We start from the raw sequence: 25,181 nt of genomic DNA on the forward strand, positions 1-25,181 counted from the left end.
GGCCTCAGTGTCACCTGCATCCTCTCTTACTACCCCCTCCTCCTCAGTGGCAGCGTTACTGATATCCTGCGAACTGTGGTTTTCTACCTGCCGCTGGACTTCATCCGACTGACTCGACTGACTTCTTAGGAAGTACTGATCAATGCGGCTACTCTGCCCTTTCTTTGCCACACACTTCTTCTTTCCCTGATGAGTTCTGAGGCCTTTCACTGATGTTACTTTCTGCCAGCCGCAAGGACAAACCTGAAGCATCTTGTTCTCAACTATGCTACTTTTGCCCTCTACAGATGCGCTCACCTTGCCCTGAGTGCTGCTAATTCTAGCACTGGTGGATAGGTCCGTGCCCCTATCCTTCACTGAGTCACCAGTCCAAGTCATAGTCGTGTCCTTTCCAATGTCTCTTACCGTGTAATCCACCTGTGAGTCATCTTCCACCCCTGCTCTCGCTGACTCTTGGGGTATTTTCCCTATGTTGGCTGTAGCTAATTTTGGTTGTAATAAGGCTGCTAGGCCTCACCACTGCTACCATGGGTTGCTAACCCATGCCAGCACCACTGGGGTCTTTTCCCTCCTGTCAGCTGTCTTTCCAAGCGGTCACATGGTCTTTCCCTTGTTGTCAGCTGCCCTATTCACAGCAGTCACTAGCTGGGCTAGTTCTGAATTCAAATAAACACAAGAAGTTTGTGCTCTAATAATAATAAAAAAAAAAAAAAAAAGGGATCAGCGCTCAGTGAATAATCCTCCTAAGCCCTACGATAAGCTATTATGGCAAGGCTTAACTATACAGACCCGTGAGCAGTGATAACTAGCATGTCTTTGGGGTCATCGGGTGGGAACCTCCTTTCACCGGTGTTTCGTCTAGTTAGTCCCACGACACCTCCAGGAGGCTAGACAGTGATCTCTCTCGTCCTCTCCTGTTTCCACCTCTTCTTCTCTTTCTGATGAAGATGAAGCTGTACTGACTTTAAGATTGCTAATGAGACGAAGAGCTTTTTGATTTCACCTCATATTTTCACACTGAATCAAGTTAAAACTCCTCCGTGGGTCCACTGAAGGTGTGAAGTCATTATCAGAGTTATTATCCTGCAACGATCTCCCTCAGCCAGTCAACAGAGAGCTCAGAGGAGCTGCAGCTCGATACGCACTCTATCTGTCTCTCTGATTGAGTGTTTGTTTGTTTGTTTTCTGAATGAATCTGAATTGCACAATATTCCCCTGTTACCATGTTGTTTTTATCAGTGCTGTGGCGACACAAAGCCTCTTTGAATCTGACTGAGAGGTGATGTAGAAGTGGTGTGGAGTGAATATTCAGAACTTTGACTGCAGTGAAAAAGTTCCCTCTGTAAAACTATATAAGTATAATCAGTAAAATTTAAAAGTATTAAAAGTATAAGTAAAGTAAAGTTTGGACACACCTTCTCATTCAATGCGTTTTCTTTATTTTCATGACTATTTACATTGTAGATTCTCACTGAAGGCATCAAAACTATGAATGAACACATGTGGAGTTATGTACTTAAAAAAAAAAGGTGAAATAACTGAAAACATGTTTTATATTCTAGTTTCTTCAATATAGCCACCCTTTGCTCTGATTACTGCTTTGCACACTCTTGGCATTCTCTCCATGAGCTTCAAGAGGTAGTCACCTGAAATGGTTTCCACTTCACAGGTGTGCCTTATCAGGGTTAATTAGTGGAATTTCTTGCTTTATCAATGGGGTTGGGACCATCAGTTGTGTTGTGCAGAAGTCAGGTTAATACACAGCCGACAGCCCTATTGGACAACTGTTAAAATTCTTATTATGGCAAGAACCAATCAGCTAACTAAAGAAAAACGAGTGGCCATCATTACTTTAAGAATTGAAGGTCAGTCAGTCCGGAAAATTGCAAAAACTTTAAATGTGTCCCCAAGTGGAGTCGCAAAAACCATCAAGTGCTACAAGGAAACTGGCACACATGAGGACCGACCCAGGAAAGGAAGACCAAGAGTCACCTCTGCTTCTGAGGATAAGTTCATCCGAGTCACCAGCCTCAGAAATCGCAAGTTAACAGCAGCTCAGATCAGAGACCAGATGAATGCCACACAGAGTTCTAGCAGCAGACCCATCTCTAGAACAACTGTTAAGAGGAGACTGCGCCAATCAGGCCTTCATGGTCAAATAGCTGCTAGGAAACCACTGCTAAGGAGAGGCAACAAGCAGAAGAGATTTGTTTGGGCCAAGAAACACAAGGAATGGACATTAGACCAGTGGAAATCTGTGCTTTGGTCTGATGAGTCCAAATTTGAGATCTTTGGTTCCAACCGCCGTGTCTTTGTGAGATGCAGAAAAGGTGAACGGATGGATTCCACATGCCTGGTTCCCACTGTGAAGCATGGAGGAGGAGGTGTGATGGTGTGGGGGTGTTTTGCTGGTGACACTGTTGGGGATTTATTCAAAATTGAAGGCACACTGAACCAGCATGGCTACCACAGCATCCTGCAGCGACATGCCATCCCATCCGGTTTGCGTTTAGTTGGACGATCATTTATTTTTCAACAGGACAATGACCCCAAACACACCTCCAGGCTGTGTAAGGGCTATTTGACCAAGAAGGAGAGTGATGGAGTGCTGCGGCAGATGACCTGGCCTCCACAGTCACCGGACCTGAACCCAATCGAGATGGTTTGGGGTGAGCTGGACCGCAGAGTGAAGGCAAAGGGGCCAACAAGTGCTAAACACCTCTGGGAACTCCTTCAAGACTGTTGGAAAACCATTTCAGGTGACTACCTCTTGAAGCTCATCGAGAGAATGCCAAGAGTGTGCAAAGCAGTAATCAGAGCAAAGGGTGGCTATTTTGAAGAAACTAGAATATAAAACATGTTTTCAGTTATTTCACCTTTTTTTGTTAAGTACATAACTCCACATGTGTTCATTCATAGTTTTGATGCCTTCAGTGAGAATCTACAATGTAAATAGTCATGAAAATAAAGAAAACGCATTGAATGAGAAGGTGTGTCCAAACTTTTGGCCTGTACTGTATGATCTGGTTAGATGATTCTGACTCATGCATTGGTTAGGTGGAGCTCATTTTGATCTGTTAACACTTTCCCTGCTAGAGTATTATTTTTAAGTTTCCAGTCACCGCCAGCATTTTTGATCATATTCACTAATCTTTCAAGAGCCACAGAATAATTTGTTCTATAAATATGTAAACAGTATTTACATCAAACTAAAGAAGAGACCTTCTGATTTTAAACACAAAAACATTATTCTCTCATATTCCATTTCTTTTTTTATCAACACTTGAAATTGTGCATTTTCATGAAAAGGACCAAATCAATTTCACATTTTACATTTTTTTGTTTTTTCTCATTTCCTTACATCAGTTTGAAATGTATAAATTAAAATAAATAATAATAATAATAATAATAATAATATTCTCTTTGAGGTACAGTGGAACACGTTGTCACGTTCAGTGATCGTTCAGTGTTCTGTTGTCTCCGTCTCCTCTGTGGTCGTCTTGTCCATGTGTCGCTGTCACCGTCATGGAGATCCTGTTTCGTCCCAAAACAGGAAGAGTCTGAGTCCATCAGCATCTCCACAGCTTCTGCAACTGTAAACCTTTCCATCGGCGCCAGCATTTTCATGCACTTTACAAGCTGCTACATTTCTGTAAACAACATCTTCTTCTGGTTTCCAGCTGATCTTCTCCTTCGTTTGATTTTGGACACAGCAGTGCTGCTCTGTTTCACAAGATGTGTAACAGCGCCCCCTATCTTATAACAGTGGAAACACAGATTGCCGGAATATCTCGTTATGGCAGGGAAAGTGTTAACTAAGGATTATTTTCATTATGGATTCATTTGCTGATTATTTTCTACATTAATTGACTGATTAGTTTGTAAAAATTGTGAACAGATTGACGAATGTCATCACAGTTACCCAGAAGCTACTCTGACTCACCGGATGTAGACTGTGGCTGTAAACCTGCCACTGGCGACTATTTAGGCCTGCGTTCTTCCCCCCTTCAGCTGTCTGAGTGTTACCGTATCCAAATCCCCTTCGCTACAGACAACAAAAACCACTCATGCCTGATGGTGATCCGTTTTCAGACAGTCTGAGTTGATTTGCCGTATCTTTCACTTTGACAGCGGCATGCAAAGTTAAATGTTAAATGTTTTTGTGGCCCCTTTTCTTTTGCAGGGCCAATATAATCACAGCGCTTGCCTCCTCATGTGCAATAGTTCCACCAAAACAAAGTTCCCAGCGACACTGTTTTGCGAGGGCAGCATCGCGGCATCCTGGGCTTAGCGCCGCACAAGACGACTGTGATTGGTTTAAAGAAATACAAACAAGCCAAAGTGTTTTTTTCCCCTATAGCAGAGAGAGGTCTGGGTGTGCGAGACTAACCAGAGCCCAAAGTGACACCTTCACCGGGTTTGTGTTGTCCAACCAACACTCTAAACCCTCAAACAGTGAATACATTGCATTTGTATGTTTCATAAGTATCATATCAACATTTCTAAAGTGACAAATATCAGCTGACTTCGTGGTCTACAGCTTGGAGGCATCTCGCTGAGATGACAGACACAGTTTGAGACCAACAAATAACAAAGCCAGTTGTGATATAGTGAGTCACTAATGTGTTTCCTGCAGCTTTTTGGGCTTCAGATGTTGGTGTTTTGTAGCAACCCGTTGCTCTTTTACCTGCAACATTTTTAGCATCCTATCACTAATTGCGCATCGGCTTTTTTGACCTGGAAAGCAGTTCTTTAATACCCAAATATCGCTGCTTTTCCTGCTGGGATTGTACCTCCCAAACACCATATTTTCAGCCAAAACATGATCTTTTCCTGACCACAACTGAGTGTCCTTTGTGCCTAAACCGAACCACACGTAAACCACAGCACTGTAAAACCGCTACATAATAATGTGTAAATGTAACATAACTGTGGTTTGCAGGAATGTGTAATGCCAACATTTTTTCTGGTAATTGGGTGGCAGATAAATGTAGTGGAGTAAAACGTTTAATATTTCCCTCTGAGATGTGAAGTAGAAGTAGACAGAGGCATGAAGACAAAATAAGTACAAGTACCTCAAACTTGTACAGTGCTTTAGTAAAAGTACTCAATTACATCCCACCACTGTAGAGAGGGTGTGGTTTGAAGAGCGATGGAGCAGCAGATCTCTGAGATGGATGATGTTGATTTATCACACGGATGTTGTGCTTCTGTCGTCTCTTCTCTTCTACAATATCCTCCCCCCCGGGCCTTTCCTTGTCCTCTCTCTGGTCCTTGTTTTTGACCTCACCTATCCTCTCCGACCCAGCGTGTCCTGCATGCAGCGGCTGCTTTAATAAATTCATCAGGGTGAAGCTGACTCACTGAATTAAATCAGACGGAGAGGAGAGAGCTGCAGCGCTGCAGGGCCGCTCTGTAATTCAACTGTTCAGAATTGAGTTTTGCATTTGCTAAGTTTAGCTTTCAGTCCGGCCTCGTTTACGTCTGGAGGGTTGGGGTTTTTTTTTCATTCTGTTGCCTCGTCACACATCCGGCCCGACGGAGGCTGAAATGTCCAGACACATGAGGGCGGACCTGAAGGGGGCGGGAGCAGAGCTGAGCTCCACGCTGGCCTTTTAATTCGCCCTCGTTATTGTTTCAGTCCAGTCAGACGGTCTGCTCTGTTCAGTTACTGACCTTTAAATCCCAGAGAAGGTTTCATTCAGCTCAAACAGACTCTCTGTTCACACAGATACAGAAATATGAAGACAGTAAAGATCAGGAGTCATTTCAGGACTCCTGCAGTAACAGGCTGCTTCATATTCAATGTTGGTGGATATTCATGAAACTCTGCTGGTTTCAATCATCAGAACAAAAAATGAACAACTGTGTTAGAAAATATCTGTAGTGAAGGAAGCATTCAGATCTGTGGAGGACCATTTCCACCAGTGTGATGAAATCTTTAGCTCCACCTCAACCAACGAATCTTTGTCAAGTTGAATGTTTGTTTTTCGCTCAGTGATCCATATTCTCGTTTGCGACATTGGTTTCCATTTTTTCCTCATCAGAAAAAAGAGCTGAAACATCCATCCATCCATCCATTTTGAACCGCTTATCCAAAACTGGGTTGCGGGGGCAGCAAGCTATGCAACATATTCCTAATGCCCCTCTCCCCAGCAACTCTATCCAGCTCCTCCTGGAGGACCCCAAGGTGTTCCCAGGCCAGATGAGATGTATAATCCCTCCGGCATGTTCTGGGGGTAGTTTATAAAGACTTAAAGGATTTTTTTTTTTTTTTTTCATCACACTGGCGGAGAGTGTCTTCCATGCAGATCCTGTGCTGAATTAAAAGTGACAGAACCACAGTGTTAAATGAAATTAAAGCTAGACACGATCAGACACAGTGAAAGTTAAGCAGAACTTCCACAGTGTTTTCTGGCTGCTGTGACCTCTGACCTTTGACGTGTGATCAGAGAGTCACAAATTATACATGTTCGAAGTTCAGAGGACTCTGACACAGGGCATTCCTTTACACTTTACCCTCACATCAAGTGTGGAGTGGGGAAAAAAGCCCCTCTGAATCTCAGAAAACATCTCCTGATGGCTGCTGCCATCTTGTTCTGGTGACATCATTCAGAGCTAGTGTCAGCGCAGTAGCAATCTCTGCGGTATCAAGTTTCTCGCCCATACACCCGTCCGACCAGTTGCGAGTGGCGCCACTGAATGTGAACCAAACTTAGAAAAACAGACACTTGAACAAACAGCAGCGTGATAAGAACGACCTAAAATGACAGAAACCATCTTTGGGAAAAACTTAGTTTGGCCCATGTCCCATCCACTGACATGGACTTGTATAATAGGTACAGTTGTAGAATGGCGGAACAGAGTTGTCTCGGGAACGGAGGTGTAACAGCGCCGAAACGATGTCTGCGACACATTTGTGATGTCTTGATGGTGTGTTATTTGTGCAACCCGCTGCGGGAGATTTAAAAAGTAGCTGTTAGCAGTTGGCAGCTAACTCAAGGAAGAAAAACAGCATCCAAAAACACAAACTGGGAAAACAGAGGACGAGATCAGTCGCCATATAACAGGGATGGTAAATGATTGTTATTTACATGTTATGTCGTTGTTATTGTTTATAAGGGCTGTCGATGTATATGTGCCACACTAGAGGTCGACGCTGTTGTGTTACACGTCACGCCTGTCATGCCTCTTTTAATTCCATGATGCCGGGGTGTTGTCTAACAATCGAGGAGCGACATGATGCTGCTGTTGTTTGGTTCTGTGTAAAAATGCAAAGTTGGCATAAAGAAGGGACTTTGTAGCGGCTCTGTAGCACGAACTCGGTTTAAATCCAACGAGTTTCATCCACCTGAACACAGAAAACTACCTGTGCAGCAGTAAAAGTCCTTTAAACTGAACACCCTCCTCTTCTCTGACAGGTAAGATGTTCAAGTCTCTGGACCTGTCACTCATCGTGGAGTTCATGCTGATGTTCTACAAAGACAAACCCATCGACTGGCTGCTGGACCACATCATGTGGGTCAAAGTGTGCAACCCAGAGAAGGACGCGGTGAGTCTCCGCTCACACTGACTCTGTACATACCAACGAGTCATAACATTCACCTGGCAGACACAAGTTGCCCTCACACCTGAGCATATCTGGGGATGTGTAACACACAGTTGGGGATGTTTTGTAATGTTGTAGTGAAGGATTTATGTGTATTTGATTGTGTTTGTGTTTGTCCATCAGAAACACTGCGACAGGCAGAAAGCAAACCTGAGGATTCGGTTCAAACCGTCTCTCTTCCAACATGTCGGCACCCACTCGTCTCTGGCTGGAAAAATACAGAAACTCAAGGTAACGAATGAGTGTGTGTGTGTGTGTGTGTTTGTGTGTGTGTGTGGTCTACAACAGGGTGATGTCATCAGCTGACACTGAAATAAATTAAATTATCGATCCTGTAGTCGCTTTTCATGTTTAATTTAAGGTCGTTTATTTTACATGACAACTTTTAGCGAAAAATATTAGATTTTTTTACTTCTAATTTTTTTACTTTTTTACTGCTAAATTTGATCTTTTTCTTGGTCCAACATGAATGCACGAGGTAAATAACAAAAAAAATATTTTACATTTGAAATGTTTTTGGATAACGGCCGAGGCCACTTCTTCCAGTTTCAGAATCTAGTCTTAGATTCTGCTTTGTGGTCATCACATTAACCAAACCGTTGCCACTTTACCATGTAATTATTGTCTCCAAATGCTCATTCAGCTTTTTACTCTTCACTTTTATATATCTTTTTTATGTTTTCCTTTTCCTTTCTCTTTTTATTTGTCCTTGTGCTGCTGCAAAAATCTAATTTTCCTTCTGGGGATCAATAAAGGATTATCTTATCTTATCTCATCTTACACATTAAAATTATGCTCACATGCTGCTTATTGTTTAATCGAATTATCACTAACTACCTGGGGCAGGACAGACAACCAGAGTCCTGCTGGAGTTTGAACAGTCCTGAAAATAGTGCCAAAGAATTGCTAACTAACTGTGGTGGTTAACAGTGGTGTTATTTAGGCAAATCACTTCAGGCACAAGTGCAAACAACTGTAGGTTCGTCATTCCAGGGAGACTGGTCAGATTTTTGATCATATGCTAATGTATAATTTTGTATTACACAGTTATATACTGCCTTTTTTCTCCTTTTAAATGAGCTGTTGACCTAAAAAAGCCAAACATTACACTCACAGAAATGTAATACAAACGCTGCAGGGGTTAAATTATTCTTTAAAATGAAAATAACATTCATAAAACTCGACTGTCTGTCTCTGAACTTGATATTGAACAAATCTGCCGAACCTTGGATTATGTTCAGTCGTGATGTTTTCCGAAATATGTATTTTTACTATTTCTGTGCATGATGAGGGAATAAACTGAAGACTAACACTTTGTTAAGGTTTGTAAAGATTAAAGCTCCAGTAGGCAACATTATTTTGGTATAACTGAGTAAAAATTTTATAATATCCTCTAAGCATAATGTAGGGCTGGGCGGTATGACCTAAAATTTATATCACGGTATAAATCGAATCCCTTCACGGTAACGGTATATATCGTAGTATAAATTTAAGTGTAAAAGTTATAATAGAAGTGTTTCTGAATGGGTTTTGTAGTCCCTTAGCAAAGCTAAATTGATAAAAAAAAAAAACAACAACAACAAAAGCAAAGATATAATGTATTTTTTAGAGCATTTATTGTGCAGAATGCAGATCTCAAACTCAAAATTAAAACCCAGTACTCTATGGTGCAAAATGTCCCCTGGGATCTATATCAAAAGGTAATTTCCTTCTTTTAGCAAAATCCTAAATGACTGAGTTGTGTTTTTTCCACCTGGACCTTTATGCTCTGCCATTTCTCCTCTAATCATCACGCTGTAACCTGTGACAGGCTGCTATGATACCACAACTATCACACATTCACATATGGAGTTTTTTGTGGAGCCCCTAGCGTCACATAGGTTTACATTACCAAAGGTTTATGACAAACTCTCTTGCCGAAAACCAACTCCCGTGTGCGCACGGCGAGAGAGGAGAGGGAGAGACGCTGTGCTGCTGCCAGAGGAGACACTGAATGAGTTCCCTCTGAGCGGTAAGTCGCTAAAAGAGTCTGAGAAGTCCGGGGCTGTTCATAAGACATTAACTCACTCACTCACAAATTCTCCAGCAACACATGTTGCACGTGCTATGCTAAATCACGGACGTGAACCAGCTCCTCTTGCTCCGCTGTCTCTGTGCTCACAGCGATTTTCACACTGAGGCAGGTGCGATGACGTCATCGACGATAGGACGGCAGAGCGCAAATCTCTACCGTGGGCCAAATTTATATCATTTCTACCGTCTACCGCATATACCGTGCAGCCCTAGCATAATGTAAATCAAGTGGTCTGAGACAAACAATTGGTTTCTGCACCTCACCATGGCTCTGTGTTCAGCCTCTAAAGAATCAGTATCGTGCCGATGTGCATCAACCAATCAAAGGTCAGCTCAGACCACTGCGTTCCTATTGGCTGTTCTACTGCATATGCGCGTTCCCGTGCCGCCGGCAGAAGGGGAGAGCAAGCGGCAATGGCGAACAGTGCACCAGGTAAAATAGCTATTCCAGCACAGCAACTGCCTACACGGCTAAACAACCCAAAAAAAGGAAGACAGAACTCGGTTCGCCGGAGCCTCGGAGGGAGGGGAAGGGTGAGGTGGGGCCAGGCTCGGCCGGAGGGCGCAACGGCCGGCCTCTCCGCGGAGAGGGAGAGCCGAGGCTCGGGAGTATGTGCGGGTCTGCGAGGGAGGGATGGGGAGAGCTGCTGCGCGGAGAGGGAGAGCCGAGGCTCGGGAGTATGTGCGGGTCTGCGAGGGAGGGATGGGGAGAGCTGCTGCGCGGAGAGGGAGAGCCGAGCCTCGGGGGTATGTGCGGGTCTGCGAGGGAGGGTCGGGGAGAGCTGCTGCGTGGAGAGGGAGAGCCGAGGCTCCCAGAGAGGGAGAAATAGAACCAAGTAGGATAAAATACTCGCGTGCTCGTCTGGTAGGAGGGGCTCAGGGCGGAGACGAACGAAACCTAACTCAGATGAGACTCAAAAATCAATCGTTTTCAGGCTTTCTACCTATTGCAGCTTTAATGTTACGGTTCAAAAGGCAAACATTAATCACAAATCTTGAGCGGGACGAAAACACGTTCCACAGAGATGCACGACCTCGACCTCCACACTCTTACTACCCACCTCTTTACATACAGGACCCAATTTTTCCTGCAACATTTGCACTGGATGCAAATCCAAGCTGCAGAATCTTCCAAGATGAACGTATTCTCTCAGAAACATAGATCTCGTAAAATGAAATTTTAAAAGCTGTGTCATATATTTGAGCTGTAACCGAGGCTTAAATCTGTCTGCGGCAGACTGGTTGCACTGGTCAGCTGTCAGAGTGAAATTTAGTGAGTTTGAAACAGGTTCAATGGAAGTTCAGTCTGGCGTCTCTGGAGAGATGAAGATTGAAAGCCTCTGCAGCCTCAGACACAAACTGCAGTATCTCACAGCGGTGGCAGCTTCAAGCTCACAGCCCAGCGTCTCAGCTCGCCTCTGATTACTGTGTTAAGAGCGATGGATATTAGCCCCGCTGACTGCTGCTGCAATCTGCTCCAATCAATTGGATATTGATCCGACCGTCCCGGACCAGCGCCTCCTCGATGTGGAGATTGAACCACGGAGGCCGGCCTGCATGGGGCCGTGTACAGATGGAGGCTAAACACAGCTATTACCCTCCAGCCTGAAACGTTCACCCCGGTTTAGTAAGAAACTCAGTGCAGAGTTTTAAAAATCAAAGTTAAATTGAAAGAATTAAAGTGGAAGCGGGATTTATTCATCTGTGGAGAGTTAAGTCAAGAGATTTGTTCAGATGTGAAAAACTACTCTGGAAAAGTCCAAATAATCACTTGAGTGAAAATAAAGAAACTCTGATTAAAAAAAAAGAGAGAAAGAAAGGAAGTATGTCTGTCTTCCAAACTTCTTTGGATTGTGGTCCTTTAAAGCTCAGAAATTTGTACTTGTTCAACTTAAACAGTTTTAATGTCCTGAAGAAGTAAAACGCTGCAAATAAACAAATAAAAGCAAAGATTTAAAGTAATAAATCCAATTTTGGGAAGTACCAATACCAGTCACAACAGCTCAGAGTACAGTTCACACAGATTAGAATGAACTAGTTTATGTTCGTAGTTCAAGTCTCAGAAAATTAACTAATTGATATTAAAAAAAAATTTTTTGATTCTTTTGAGCGTCATTCACTTGTAGATATTTCCCAACACTGGTCGGATGCTTTAGCTCAATGTGTCGTTTCAAATTTGTTGCCAGTGTGGATGATGTTTGGACTTGTATTTTCAGACTCAGTGGGCATTTAAATTAAATTTTTTTTTCTGTTGGAATCTGTATGGAATTGTTCACAAAAAAAGTTCTTCAAATATTAATATGAACTGACTTCAGCAGTACCGATAGCTGCGTTGTTTGAAGTGCTGTTATTCCAACCTTAACAGCCTCACTTCAGTGCCACCTAAATGCTAAATTAGTACTTTCTCCAGAGCTCTGCTTCTGGAAGCTCCCTTCACAAGTGCCAAAGGGGGTGAAGAGTGGACTGATGTGTAGGTATTGTGGGTGACTCATGTTGGTGCTCCAGCCACAGCTACATCTATTCGGTTGTGTCTGCGCACTTGGTGTCATAAGACGAGCGTTATCAACTGTTGCAAGAGTGAACGATGCTCACTTTCATGTTCAAAAGTTGCAAACTGAGGCGTTTAGTTCACCATTCAACAAAAACATGAACACTGATCACTCTCATGTCTGTGTGCTCAATATAAAATGGGAAATTATTGAATGTAAAGCTCAAAAAAACTGGTTACATTTGACCAACAGCTGAAGTTATAATTCTTATAATCAGAATGACTCCCACAATCAGACTAAACAAAGATAACTACTATAGTTCATTTAATGTTTAAGTCGAGGCTTAAAACTGCTGCAGTCGTGGTGACATTCACCTGAATAAATCACTGAAAAACGTGTTGTATTTAAGGTTTCGGTAACTGGTCACTCAAAAACATCTCAAAACAAAGACAAATCTCTAAAAGTGCATGGAGATAACTCAAACGGTGATGTCATGCTTGGAGAGCCTCTGCACTGAACTGAAACTGGATTAGTCATCGAGGACAGCTAGCGAGGCTGGCAATGATACCAGTCTGTGTAAAAGGCTGTTGGTAGTGTGGGATGACTAACGTTTCATATTATTTTCTGGTCAGTGCACAATGTTGTCATCTTCATCTCTGCAGAGAGGCAACACAAACACAGTAAAACATCACTGCCTCACATCTGAATCCATGGTAGAAATCAGCAACATTTTTTTTTTTTTTAAATCAACCATCTCCACGGTTTGTTCCAGGATAAGGACTTTGGGAAACAGACCCTCCATAAGGGTCACGCCAACCCGCTGGCGGAGGTGACGACCAGCCTGAAGACCTACCAGCACTTCACCCTGGAGAAAGCCTACCTGGGGGAGGACTTCTTCTGGGCCTTCACCCCCGTAGCGGGGGACTTCATACGGATACGATTCTTCACACCTGTTCGCATCGAGAGGTGGGAATGAGCGTGTTACAGGGTACAAAGTCTAAGGTTACGAGGGGTCACAGGGTGTTAGGGGTATCAGGTGGTACCAGAACATTACAGGTTTTTAAGAGTACAGCAGATTCAGTCTCAGCAATACCAGAGTGGACCAAGGGGTGCATCGTGTAAGGGTACCAGAGGACACCAGGGTCCTTTGGGGTCAGTCTTTTTCAGAGAGACCAAAAGGTACAAGAGTAACAAGGTCTTAGACATTACAGGAGATTAAAGGGTGTGAGTGGTACCATGGTATAACAGGCTATTTTACCCTTTTTCCACCAAAATCAGCGCATGTGTGCAGGTCTTTTTAAACAATGGAAAATGCAGTGCAGTAGACGAGTATGCCTTGCTGTTGTTTTACTGATACATTACATTTGACATCATGAATGCACCAGAAAACAGGTTATCAAACAGAAGAAATCAGCATGGAGGCCGTGGAAAATGTTACGGTGGTTGCTTTTTCAATATCTATACTTATTCAGTCTGTACTGACTAAATTGGAAAGATGTTCAAGCACTGCTCGGACTGACAGGGACGGAAATTTGTGACAGCGTGTCATTGCATCATGCTGGAAAAGGAGCACAAATTAGCACATCCACCCAGGTGTCATATTTTCATCACTGCTGATCGAAGCTGGAGACGATAAATACCCATGACTACTGCAGAGTTATTGTCTCTGGAATGAAGTTTAGTGAATTTCTCACAGTGGGACTAACACACCCAGATCATGTGACTCCTGCATGTATACAGTCAATCAGACCCAAACTGGCCGAGGCGCTCTGAGCATGCTCCACAGTTTCCGCCCCGGGCTTTGACCCGGAAGTCCAATAGCATTAAATGTGTAAGAGAAGAAGAAGCCGGTAACAACATGGAGAAATCTACATCCAGAGCCGTGACTTTTTGGACGGACCAAATGTACAGAGCTGTAAAGTTGTCCACCATGGTACCAGTTAGCAGCTAGCTAACCGTAGCTAACTTGTTTGTCCATTGTTTGGTCTGTGACGTAATAGGTCAACAGGAAAAAGGTCCAATATTAACAAGCTGAAAGGGGGCATATCTCCACCTATCGTAGAGGAGTCGCACATACTTGGCTCAATAAATGGATTCCTCTCCCGTGCTTGTATACTGGGACAAGGACAGTAGGCCAGTTAAACGGCCTCGTCCAGCTGGAACTGTAGCTCCACTCAACGTACTGATTGTGAAGACAGCAGCTCCAACGCTAAAATGTCAAGCCTTAGCGTTGACTGCATAGACGCTGCAGGTTCGAATTCCATAGCAGCTGCTGAGGTGACCCTGAGCAACAACCTGCTCACTGATTGTTGTTGTTGTTCCTTTGTTCTGTCCTTTCTTCATTCTTTCCTGTATTTGTCCCGTCATACCTTCCTTCATTTTTGTTTGTTCACTTTTTTGTCCTTTTATTTGTTGCCTTTGTTCCCTCCCTTGTTCCTTTCTTTGTTTGTTCTGCCTGTCCTTTGTTCGTTCTTCTATCTATTTTGTTTGTTTCTTTGTTCCTTTCCTTGTTCATTCGTTCCAACGTAAGTCCCCTTCTTTGCTCCTTCCTTTGTTTGTCTCCTAATACGTTCCTTTGATTGTTCCTTTGTTCTGTCCTTTGTACGCTCTTTTGTTTGTTTCTTAGTAAGTTTAATTTTTTGGTTCCTTCCTTTGTTCGTCACTTTGACCCTTTGGACATTTCTTCATTCACTCCATTATACGTTCCTTCCTTTAATGGCGTTGACTGCTTATTTTGCTCACATGTCTTGTAGCATATTAAGAGCACCATATGGACATGATGACAAGGTTAAATACTTGATTTCAACAGGAGGAGGCCTTATATACTTGTGTGAATGTACAACTACATCTTTGCTGCGCACAAAATATCAAAAACAGTAACGTACTGAAACTCAAAGGTCGGATCAGATTTCTTTATCAAATTACAGACTTTGTGCAACATGTTTAGTCACTGCTTTACTCATATAACTCATTATCAAATTATTAATTTATATAGTTCAAGTTCTTGTACAGCTAAATGTAGGTCAACAACATGTAACAGTTTTGTTGCATTTCTCAAAGTGAAGAAGAACTGAAACTCAATCCTGATAATTTCCACGAGAACATCTTAAACTCACGTCTCCCGTCTTTGCCCTTCTTCCTCTCAGGTATTTCTTTCGGAGCGGGAACATTGAACATCCGGGAGACAAACTCTTCAACACATCGGTGGAGGTTCTGCCGTTCGACGTGAGTCTTTGAATCCAGTTACTGAACCTTTGACTTTGCTTAGAGACTGCATGTGTGTGGGGTCTGTATCAGGTGACCACGTGTCACACCTCATACGACTGAGAACAGACTCAGTTTGTGGTCCCTGAGAATGAAAGCAGAGCGATGGATCACTGCGTCCTCCTTCTCTGTGGTCGACTGTAAGACGAAGGCTGATTAAGACTGAGTGTCGCAGCAGGACAGAGTGAGATGTACAGAGAGGAAGAGGAGCTCCTATTGAGATCAACCTCAGCGGAGGGGACAGGGAGGAAGGAAAAAATTAACCGATGCTTAAAGAAGAGGAGAGGGAGATTTCTGTTTTAAATCTGTACTTAGTCTTTTCTCTTTCCGTCCTTTTTTATTCATTCTCTCATCTTTCATTTGTTTTCCTTCTATTGCAAGATAGAAATTTATTTATTCTGAAGGAAAGTTGGAATGGAAATATTAACTTCAATTCAAGAAGGTGCAAATCCCAAAATATACAAAGACGTGTTCCAGGTTTCCCTTTTCTTCTTATTTAATTTGATTATTGAGTAATTGTCTTTACTGTAGTTGTGAAATGAATGTGAGGTTGTGTGTGTGTGATTTGCAGAATATTCAGGCAGAGAAAGAGGCGTTGACAGAAGGGAGAGAGAAAACACCAAAGTACCATCGGACAGAAGACGGATTCATCAGAATAGGTAAGTGACGAGACACACGGAGACGCCACAGGTTCAAATCCCACAGCGACTGCCGAGGTGACCCTGAGCAACAACCTGCTCACTGATTGTCACTCCTTTGTTTGTTCCTTTGGTCTTTCCTGTCGTACCTTCCTTCATTTTTGTTCTTTTCTTTCTTTGTCTTTGTTTATATGTTCATTCCTTCCTTTGTTCGTTCCTGTATCTACTTTGTTTTTGTTTGTTCCACTGTAAGTTCCTTCCTTTGTCCCTTTATACGTTCGTTTCTTGCCTCTTTACTTTGTTCCTTCCTTTTTTGTCCTTTCTTAATTCCTTCGTTCCTTCATTCGTTCATTCCTTTGTTTATTCCTTCATACATTCTTTTCTTTTGTTCCTTTCTGTGTTTGTCTTTGTTTAAATGTTCATTCCTTATTTTGTTCATTTCTTCTTTATCCCTGTATTTATTATTTGTTTTTTCATTCCTTTCTTTGTTTGTTCGTCACATCTTCAGTTCTTTCCTTTGTTCCTTCTTTTGTTTGTCACTTTGTCTCTTTGTCCCTTTCTTCATTCATTTCATATGTTCCTTTGTTCATTCCTTTATACGTTCCTTCCTTCCTTCTTTACTTTGTTCTTTTCCTTTGTTTGTCCCTTCATACTTTCCATCCATTGTTCCATTGTTCATTCCATCATGTATTCCTTCATCTTCATCTTTCCTTTGTTTGTCCCTTCGTACCTTCCTTTATTTTGTTCCTTCATTACTTCTTTTGTTTGTTTGTTCGTTTCTGTCTTCTTTTTTCCATCTCTCCTTTGTGTGTGCCAGAATTTATTTTGTTTTTTCGTTCCTTTCTTTGTTTGTTCATTTCATCATAAGTTCTGTCGTTTGTTACTGTCCCTTTGGTCGTTCCTTCAATAGTTCCTTGATTCACTCCTTTGTTTACTTCTTCGTACATTCCTTTGTTTTCATTGTTTGTTCCCTCCTTCTTCCGTCCTTTCTTCGTCACTTTGTCTGTCCATCATACGTTTCTTCAATTGTTCCTTCATTCCTTTCTTTGATTGTTTCGTAGTCTTCTTTCGTTTCTTTGTTTGTATGTTCATTCCGTCATTCCTACCTTTGTTTGTCACTTTATTTGTCCCTTCGTACATTCCTTTATTTGTTTGTCACTTGGTTTGACCATCGTACGTTCCTTCAAATGTTCCTTAGTTCATTCCTTTGAGTGTTTCTTCATACAGTCTTGTCTGTTTTTCGTACGTTCCTTCCTTCATTCCTTCCTTTGTTCATCACTTCTTCTTCAGTTCTTCTTCATTCATTTTTTGTGTGTTCATTCAGTCCCTCCTTTGTTTGTTCCTTCTTTTATTTCTTCAGACTTTCCTTTTTTCCTTCGCCAGTGAGGAACTTGATTGTCCACATTGCGGAAATGTGACGATACGTATAGAGTTTTCAAAATGACACAGTAAAACTTAAATTCTTTAGCTACGGTTGAATCAAATGTTTTTTGCTGTTGTGTTCTTACGAGAATGAAGCAAAATGAAACATGACGCCCAGTCTGTTCTCAGGCATGTGAGATCTCACTGTGCGTCAGAATAATTCAGACTGAGGAGACAATTTAATATGTGTCCTAACGATCTTAATGATGCGTGTTAACAAGAGAAACGTTATTCAGGTCAACATTCCTCAGCTTTTGTTTTCCTGCAGCAATGAGGGCACAAGCATACACACACACACACACACACACACACACACACAAACACTCATATTTGTGAGGACTCTTATTGACATAACCCTCTAACTCTAACTTTAACCCTAAAACCAAGACGTAACCTTCAAACAGCCTTTAAAGAGGACAAACTCAAGTTCTCACAAAGACCGAAATACACACACACACACACACACACACACACACACACACTCACACGTATTGGATTTGTGGGACATTTACATGTTTGGCCGCTGATGTAAAGCTCACTGTTTTTGGAAAAATCTCATTTTATTTTATGACGGTAATAAAAGCAGTAAAAACAGAAGCAGCAGCAGGTCGACTGGGAGCAAAAAGAGTTCTGAAGAGTTTGACTTGTTGACAGTAAATCTGCAGCGGCCAAATAAAACTGAGTACATTTACTCAAGTACTGTACTTTTTAAGGTAATTTGAGGTACTTTTACTTGAGTATTTCCATTTTATGTAACTTTCTACTTCTCCTCCACATCTCAGAGGTTAATATTGTACTTCTTTACTGCACTGCATTAGTCTGACAGCTGTAGTCACTTTTCAGATGACAGTAAAACATTTATTGGTTTGAAAGGCTCTGTACATGGCATACAAATATTATTTTCCGGGCATACAAGAATACAAGGCACATGTTTCTTATAATATGGAGGTGGACTCTAGTACATAAAGGAAAATTAACAAATAAGTCCAGAAGGAAAGAGAAGACATCAAACTAACAAACATTTTGATTATAATACTTTTAAGTAAGTACAGTTTGAAATGCAGGACTTTTACCTGGAGTGCAGTATTTTTACACTGTGATATCAGTGAATGAATTAATTCATTTTGATAATTGTGTCGTGCAAGCACTTGCGTTCAGGTCGCATTGGCTTACAGACACTATAACTTTGGTCCAGCAAACACAAATTCAGTTGGCATTAAAAGGAAAGAAAATGGAACGAAGCAGCAAAAGCGTCACACATAACCAAATCATCATTTTTGGAGGACCAAGTTTGTGGCTCACTCACAAAGACATTTATTGTGTGAAACTGAAAAACGAAATCAAAATAAATGCTAATGAAATAAACTTTCTTGCCTTCTCTTTCAGACTTTAGCAACAAAGTTGGCAAACTTAAGCACATCAAAATTAAACAACCATTCTAGCTTTGGCCAGATGTCCACCAGAAAATTCAGACGAGCCATTTCATTGAACGTTATCTCTCTTAAATCATAATAGTTTGTTCAATACAAAAGAAAACTAGAGAATGCAGTTTCTAAAGAAATGAATGCTGCATGTTGAAAAGCTGACGCTACACCACAATGCTGGCTTTAAATGTTGAATTATACCATTAATGTATGAACGCTGTGGACATCTTATCAGAGTTCAGTGGCGTCAGTTTGTGGAGTTTGTTTTTTTTTCACTTTCAGTCTTACTGTGCCAAATGTGTAAGTCAGATTGCTTCCATAGTAACAATGTTGGGAAGAGCATAAATTGTACTCCACTTTGACCAAAAATGATGTATGTAGAGTGAAAATTGTGGGCGTGACAACAAGTTAAAGAGAAATGTTTAAGAAGCTCTCTCCACTCCAGCTCTGAACATTCTGTCCAGTACAAACCAATGTAAAAACCTGAGGAGGGCATTTTTACCAAGCTCCACACAAGTCTGAATATTTCAAAATGTTTAAATGGGACTTTAAAGTTGAATACAACCCAGAATGTACAAAAGATGTGCAATATTTTAAAGTTTGAATGGAGTTCCTATGTGAATGTATGAATGAAGAAATGGGCTTTGAAAATGATTGAAAAAAATTGAATTTGGTTCGATTTTGAACATCCCTCCATTCATTTGAGTGTTGGAAAACTTCCCAGAAAACTATGAATATTTCGGAAAATTTGAAAGATATGAATGATAAAATAGACAAGCACACATGTCCTAATTGAGTTGAATATTATAGTTTCTATGTTGAGAAATGTGGAGGGAGTAACGTGACAAAAAAGCAGCATTCATTCCTTATGAGATTCATTTTCCACTTCAACCAAATCACACGCTCACAGATTCTGTTTTCCTCCTAAATATTGTTGAATCGTCTGATTTTAGTGGTCAGATGAAGAATATCAGCTTTCAGCTGTGCAGCTAAAGATCATTGGCTTTTAGATAAACGGGATGTTGCAGATGGTTCAGGACCAAACTTCTGTTTATATGCACGTACGTTCTTAACTAAGGCACTGACAGAATGTTTTCAAACCATTTCTCTTCAAAGTTCAGTGACTGCAGCAGAAGTTATTCCTGTAAATATACAACATATCGACCTCCTCAGAGATTAAACAAAGCTCTTTCGCCCATGGAGAACTATGAACTTTTACTGCATCATCAAAATAAACAGTGAAAAGCAGTGAGAGGAGGAAGTGTTCCAGCAGGGGGCGCTGCCACTGATTATTGGGATATAAAGAATATAAATAAATGAATGAAGAATAACGGCAGTGAAATGGATATGAAATGTAAATAGATACATTTTAAAAAAGCAGAAGAGACATAAATCCATAAAACAGATAAATAAATGACACATCTGATCTTTGTGTAGCCTCAGGGCTCAGTCGTCCATCAGCTGAATGTAGGATTAATGTTTTTCATTAGCTGAACTGATTTTATCTGACTTACTGTAACCGTCGATAAATAAATAAATGATGTTCTGATCTGCGGAGTCTCTCTGTCCCTGTAGATGTTATTACAAGGATAACAAAATGAAATAAAACTGGATGTTCTCATATAGAACCACTGGAGTGAATGTGAAAAATCAGATTTACAGGGAAAAGGACTCATTAATAATTGTTTTGCTGATGTTAGAAACATAGAAACAACATGAAGAGTTTTTTTAGACTTACAGTTTTATACACAATCACTAAAAAGCAAAATATGCAAATAATGAGCCAAAGAGATACACACCATAGTTTTATTGTAGTTTGTGATTTATTTTGTAATTTATCTTGTTTTGTTCTGTTTCATCTGATAAAAGATATTTTGAAGTTTTTCCTTTTTATTTCCTTTTATTCCAACATATTCGTACCAAACCCAGTCGCCAGAATAAATATTGGAATTGTTCATTTCTGCAAACCACGGATACATTCAACTCATCCTCACTGTGACCTCGTCACATGTCCACGTTTGGTCATGGACTTTCCACGTCCACATATGACGTCCAAGGTACCCTGGGTGTGTTGGTTGTTGACGTTCTGGGACGCCGTGTCAACTTCAGCCTTACATGCATTGTCTGTTTTCACAGGAAATGTACAGTTTGCATACAGACTCTTTCAAAATAAAAGCACTGTGTCAGTACATCACAAAATTGACATTTTTTCCTTCAACAACACACACGTGGTTGGGACTAGGAAAAAAGAACAGGGTAATGAAGTGAACACCGGCCTGCTGGGTAAAAGTTGGTGGTTGTTGGACCCATCCACCACCCTACCTGTGCACCGTTAAACATTAACGGCAGCCGGCCGCGAACATTCCAATGTGAAAGGATGGCTTTTTTCATTGGTGTCTGACGCCAAAAGTCATTGCCCAGTTGCGATATTCAACGAGTTCAGAGTGAGACCGGTTGATACATTACATTTGTACATAATTATGTAGCGGATATGTTAAAACTTAATGCACCTTTACATTTAACATTGCTGTGGTTAATGTGTAGTTAAGTTTAGACACAAAAACCACTCAGTTATGGTTAGAGAAAGATCATGTTTTGGCTTAGAATACCTGCTTTTGGTGGCACAATCTCCGCTGGAAACACAGCTAAGGGTCATGAAAATACATCCGTGTCTAGTGGCTAAAAAGCTGCAGGAATATGCACTGATGTCTCGCTAAAGAAACAACCAATTTTTTTTGTTGGTCTTGAACAGCAGTCTGACGGTTGGCAGGCATCTACCCGAGGTGTCACACCATCCACCATCCCCTCCACCTCCTGTTGACAAAGTCAGCTCACATACTACGTCACTTTAGACACATTGAAATGATAATGTATGAAACGTACAAATGTAACGTAGTCATGGTTTACAGAAACGTACGATGCCAACACTTTCTTCTGGTGTGAACATATTTGACTGCTCAATATGATGTTTTGTTTTAATCTTCTTTCAAAAACTGTTACTATAAATTTAATAGAATTTACTTTAGCACCATATATATCAATACTGTGACATCATATTACATATACCAGGATATAAAATTTAATAAATATCACCCAAATAATTTTTTGATTTGGGTCTTGGACTGAGATATGTGGAGTTACTTGAGGTTTAAACTAAAAAGCTGCTGGTCTCCATTTGTTCACATCACCTTCTGTCCTTTCAGTCCAGTTTTCTCTGCACCATCTCAGGTTTGTTTAAGTATTTAAATCCACCTGGAGAAATTCAGGATTTCAGGATGGAAGAAAAGAAGACATTCGTGCAGTAGAGAAAGTTTTAGGAAACAAAAGATATGAAGGGAAGGAGCGCAGGAGGAGAGGAGGACACCTTTTAATCTGACATCATAAATTACCAGCAGCTCTTTATCCCCTTCATCAATTTTTCAGATGAGTCGGTGGATCGATTCGGCTGGCTCTCCTTCACTCTATTAATTTCAGCGTGCTGCCTTCGGATGTCCGGCAGAGAAACAGTTCAGCGTCTGAGATCTTCTTACACGTCGTTTAATCCGTTAAATTACTTAAATGTTTTCATTAAATACAAATGTTTCTTTAAAAGTGCCTTTAAAAGCTTTATAAATTTCAGGGTTTGTTTCAGGGGTTTAATCATGATTTAAGTCTTAGACTGAGGGATTTTTGAGGACGTCTGCAGGTTTACAGGGTTATTTTGTATTTATTTGACTGCAGATTTTAGGAGACATCATGCCTTTCAAAACTGTATCACAGCCAGAAACTGAAAACAGAAATCATCGTTGGATTTTCACATTTCCAATGGTCCTTGGACACATCGTGTGCTTAAAAACCTGAATGAAAGTGATATAAAGTGAATAAGACAAATATTATTGGTAATCAATTTAATATATCACAGTAGGTCTAGGAGAATTAATTATTGTACAGCTTTATACCAATGGGGAGATACATAATCGACGATTAATAATTTATGGAGAAGGTGTAGGAATAAATAAGTTTGTACTTCCTCCCACTCCTTTTTGGACATGTAAATCAAATCATTTTACGTTTTCAGTTTTCATGCTTCCTTTAGTAACTTGTTTTTTATGTCTGTCTACTACTGGATGATTATTTTGTTTATTTGCTACTTACATGTTCAAAATAAACTGCGACTAACTAATTAACAAACTAACTAACTAATATTTCATCAAAATCATTTTATTCTACATCTCATTAAAAATTCGGCAAAGAAATAAAACATTTGCACAAATTAAACAAAAAAACCCTGCTTTTTTCAACTCCAGGATTTCATCTTTAACTTTTAACTTTCAAACAAAAAAGGGTCGATTTTAAAATCTAATAACTGATTCATGGTGGAGGGAGGGTTGTGCATTTTCCGCTTGTCACTCAGGGAGGCTCAAAAGATATTGATTATAGCTTCGGGGAGAGTCAAAAAAACAAACAAAACCCAAGTCATTCCTGTACCACACCATTCCTCCGATAAGTAAAGTACAGTCCCTAATCATTATTTTCATAGTCGATTAATCGATCATTTACTTTATCAATTATTTTATTAGTTGTTTGGTCTATAAAATGGAAGAAAATTGTTCAAACTGTTAATCAGTGTTTCCTTAAACCCAAAATAACATCTTCAAATGACTTGTTTTGTCCACAACAAAATTATTCCATTTACTGTCAGAGAGGAGTAAAGACACCAGAAGATATTCATATTTAAGATGCTGGAATCAGAGAATTTAGATTTTTCTTTTTTTCCCCCTAAAAAACGTACCAATTATAAACTTAGTCTGCGTTTAATTTAAAGGTCCAGTGTGAAGGATTTTGGGGGATATGTGGGCAGAAATGAAATATAATTGAATAAGTATGTTTTCATTAGTGTATAATCACCTGAAAATAAGAATGATCGTGTTACTTTAGATCGAGACGTTTATATCTACACAGGGAGCAGGTCCTCGTCTACGCAGATCGCCATGTTGCACTGCCATTTTTCTACAGTAGCCCAGAATGGACAAACCAAACACTGGCTCTAAACAGGACCTTTCACATTTTTGTGTTGTGCGTCAACTGTTGTTAGCAGCCCCTCTGCAACAGGACATCTGTTTCATTCAGTGTTTTTACGGGTTAAAATCACCTGATCTGTTTGTTCTGGAGAGGAAGAGACTTCTGTGGATAATTTGGTTGCCTGCAAAAACCTCCCGAACAATCAGGAGAAGTTTTCAGCTGGTTATAATCCACAGTCCTCACCACTAGATGCCACTATATCCCATAAATCTTACACACTGGACCTTTAATAGTTGAAGACTAATCGATTCATCCTTGCAGCTCTTTGGTCCAGACAGAAATATCTCAGGAAACACTGGATGGATTTCCATTAAATGTAGTTCACATATTCATGTTCCCTGGAGGATTAACCCTCTGACTCTGGTGATCTGATGACTTTACCTGTAGCGCCATCATCAGGTCAACATTTGAACTCCAATTCAGTTTTTTATTGTAAGCTCCAGGTTTCATTCTCTCCTTCGTCTGTCTCTGTGTGATCTTTGTTTCTGAGAAAAGCTCTCAGGCAGCCGTGCACACGTCTCTGGATATTGAATGAAAGCCATAATACCCACAATAATAACAGATAATACCCTGTGATAAACAATAACACACACACGCCCCGGATGCTGCTCTTTGTTGGGATTACAGTCAAACACACGTACCTGGAAGCATCGCTGCCAGCATGATAATCCCAGTAAATAAATCCTCTGAGGGATTATTGCTCTGTTGAGGTGCAGTCACACCGAAACCTTCACTGAGCCGAAGTAAGACTGAACACCGGCGCGAGGCCAGATGGGCTCTGATGGAGATGAATGAATGTCGGGATAACAAAAAAAAAAAGGAAAAGAAAAGCATCAAGGAAATTATCAGAGAACCACAGGGGTCAGTTAATGGACTTTGGATAAATGTTAATGGGTCTCAGTAACCATTAATAACCCTGTAAATCTGCACAAAAAGCATTAAATCCCTTTAATTACTCACCTCCATCAACAAATGGATAAATAAATAATAACCCAAGAACAAATCCCTTAAAAACCCAGACACTAACTCTTACTGTTTTTTAGATACGGACGTTTTAAATGACATTTCAGGGTTAAATACGTTTTTGTGTGAATTACACTAAGTTCATGAAAAGTGAGGAGTCTCTGAAAAATGAAGATGACTCCCCTGAAATGCTTTAAAGTTTTGTTTCTGTGGTTTTAATAAAATAAGTGGCAGCAAA

At 40.7% G+C, this 25,181-nt stretch overlaps 1 protein-coding gene across 1 annotated transcript in view; it reads left to right on the plus strand.

Moving 5' to 3' along the window:
• Positions 1 to 25,181, plus strand: part of mgat4b (alpha-1,3-mannosyl-glycoprotein 4-beta-N-acetylglucosaminyltransferase B) — a 184,960-nt gene that overhangs the window by 151,685 nt on the left and 8,094 nt on the right. The window contains exons 9-13 of the mRNA XM_033632849.2: positions 7,422 to 7,552; positions 7,733 to 7,840; positions 12,944 to 13,137; positions 15,318 to 15,396; positions 16,007 to 16,094. Of these exons, the coding sequence (XP_033488740.1) occupies positions 7,422 to 7,552; positions 7,733 to 7,840; positions 12,944 to 13,137; positions 15,318 to 15,396; positions 16,007 to 16,094 (600 nt within the window). The remainder of the gene's footprint in view (positions 1 to 7,421; positions 7,553 to 7,732; positions 7,841 to 12,943; positions 13,138 to 15,317; positions 15,397 to 16,006; positions 16,095 to 25,181) is intronic.

This window comes from Epinephelus lanceolatus, chromosome 7 (assembly GCF_041903045.1).
Source record: "Epinephelus lanceolatus isolate andai-2023 chromosome 7, ASM4190304v1, whole genome shotgun sequence".
Classification (NCBI taxonomy): Eukaryota; Metazoa; Chordata; class Actinopteri; order Perciformes; family Serranidae; genus Epinephelus; species Epinephelus lanceolatus.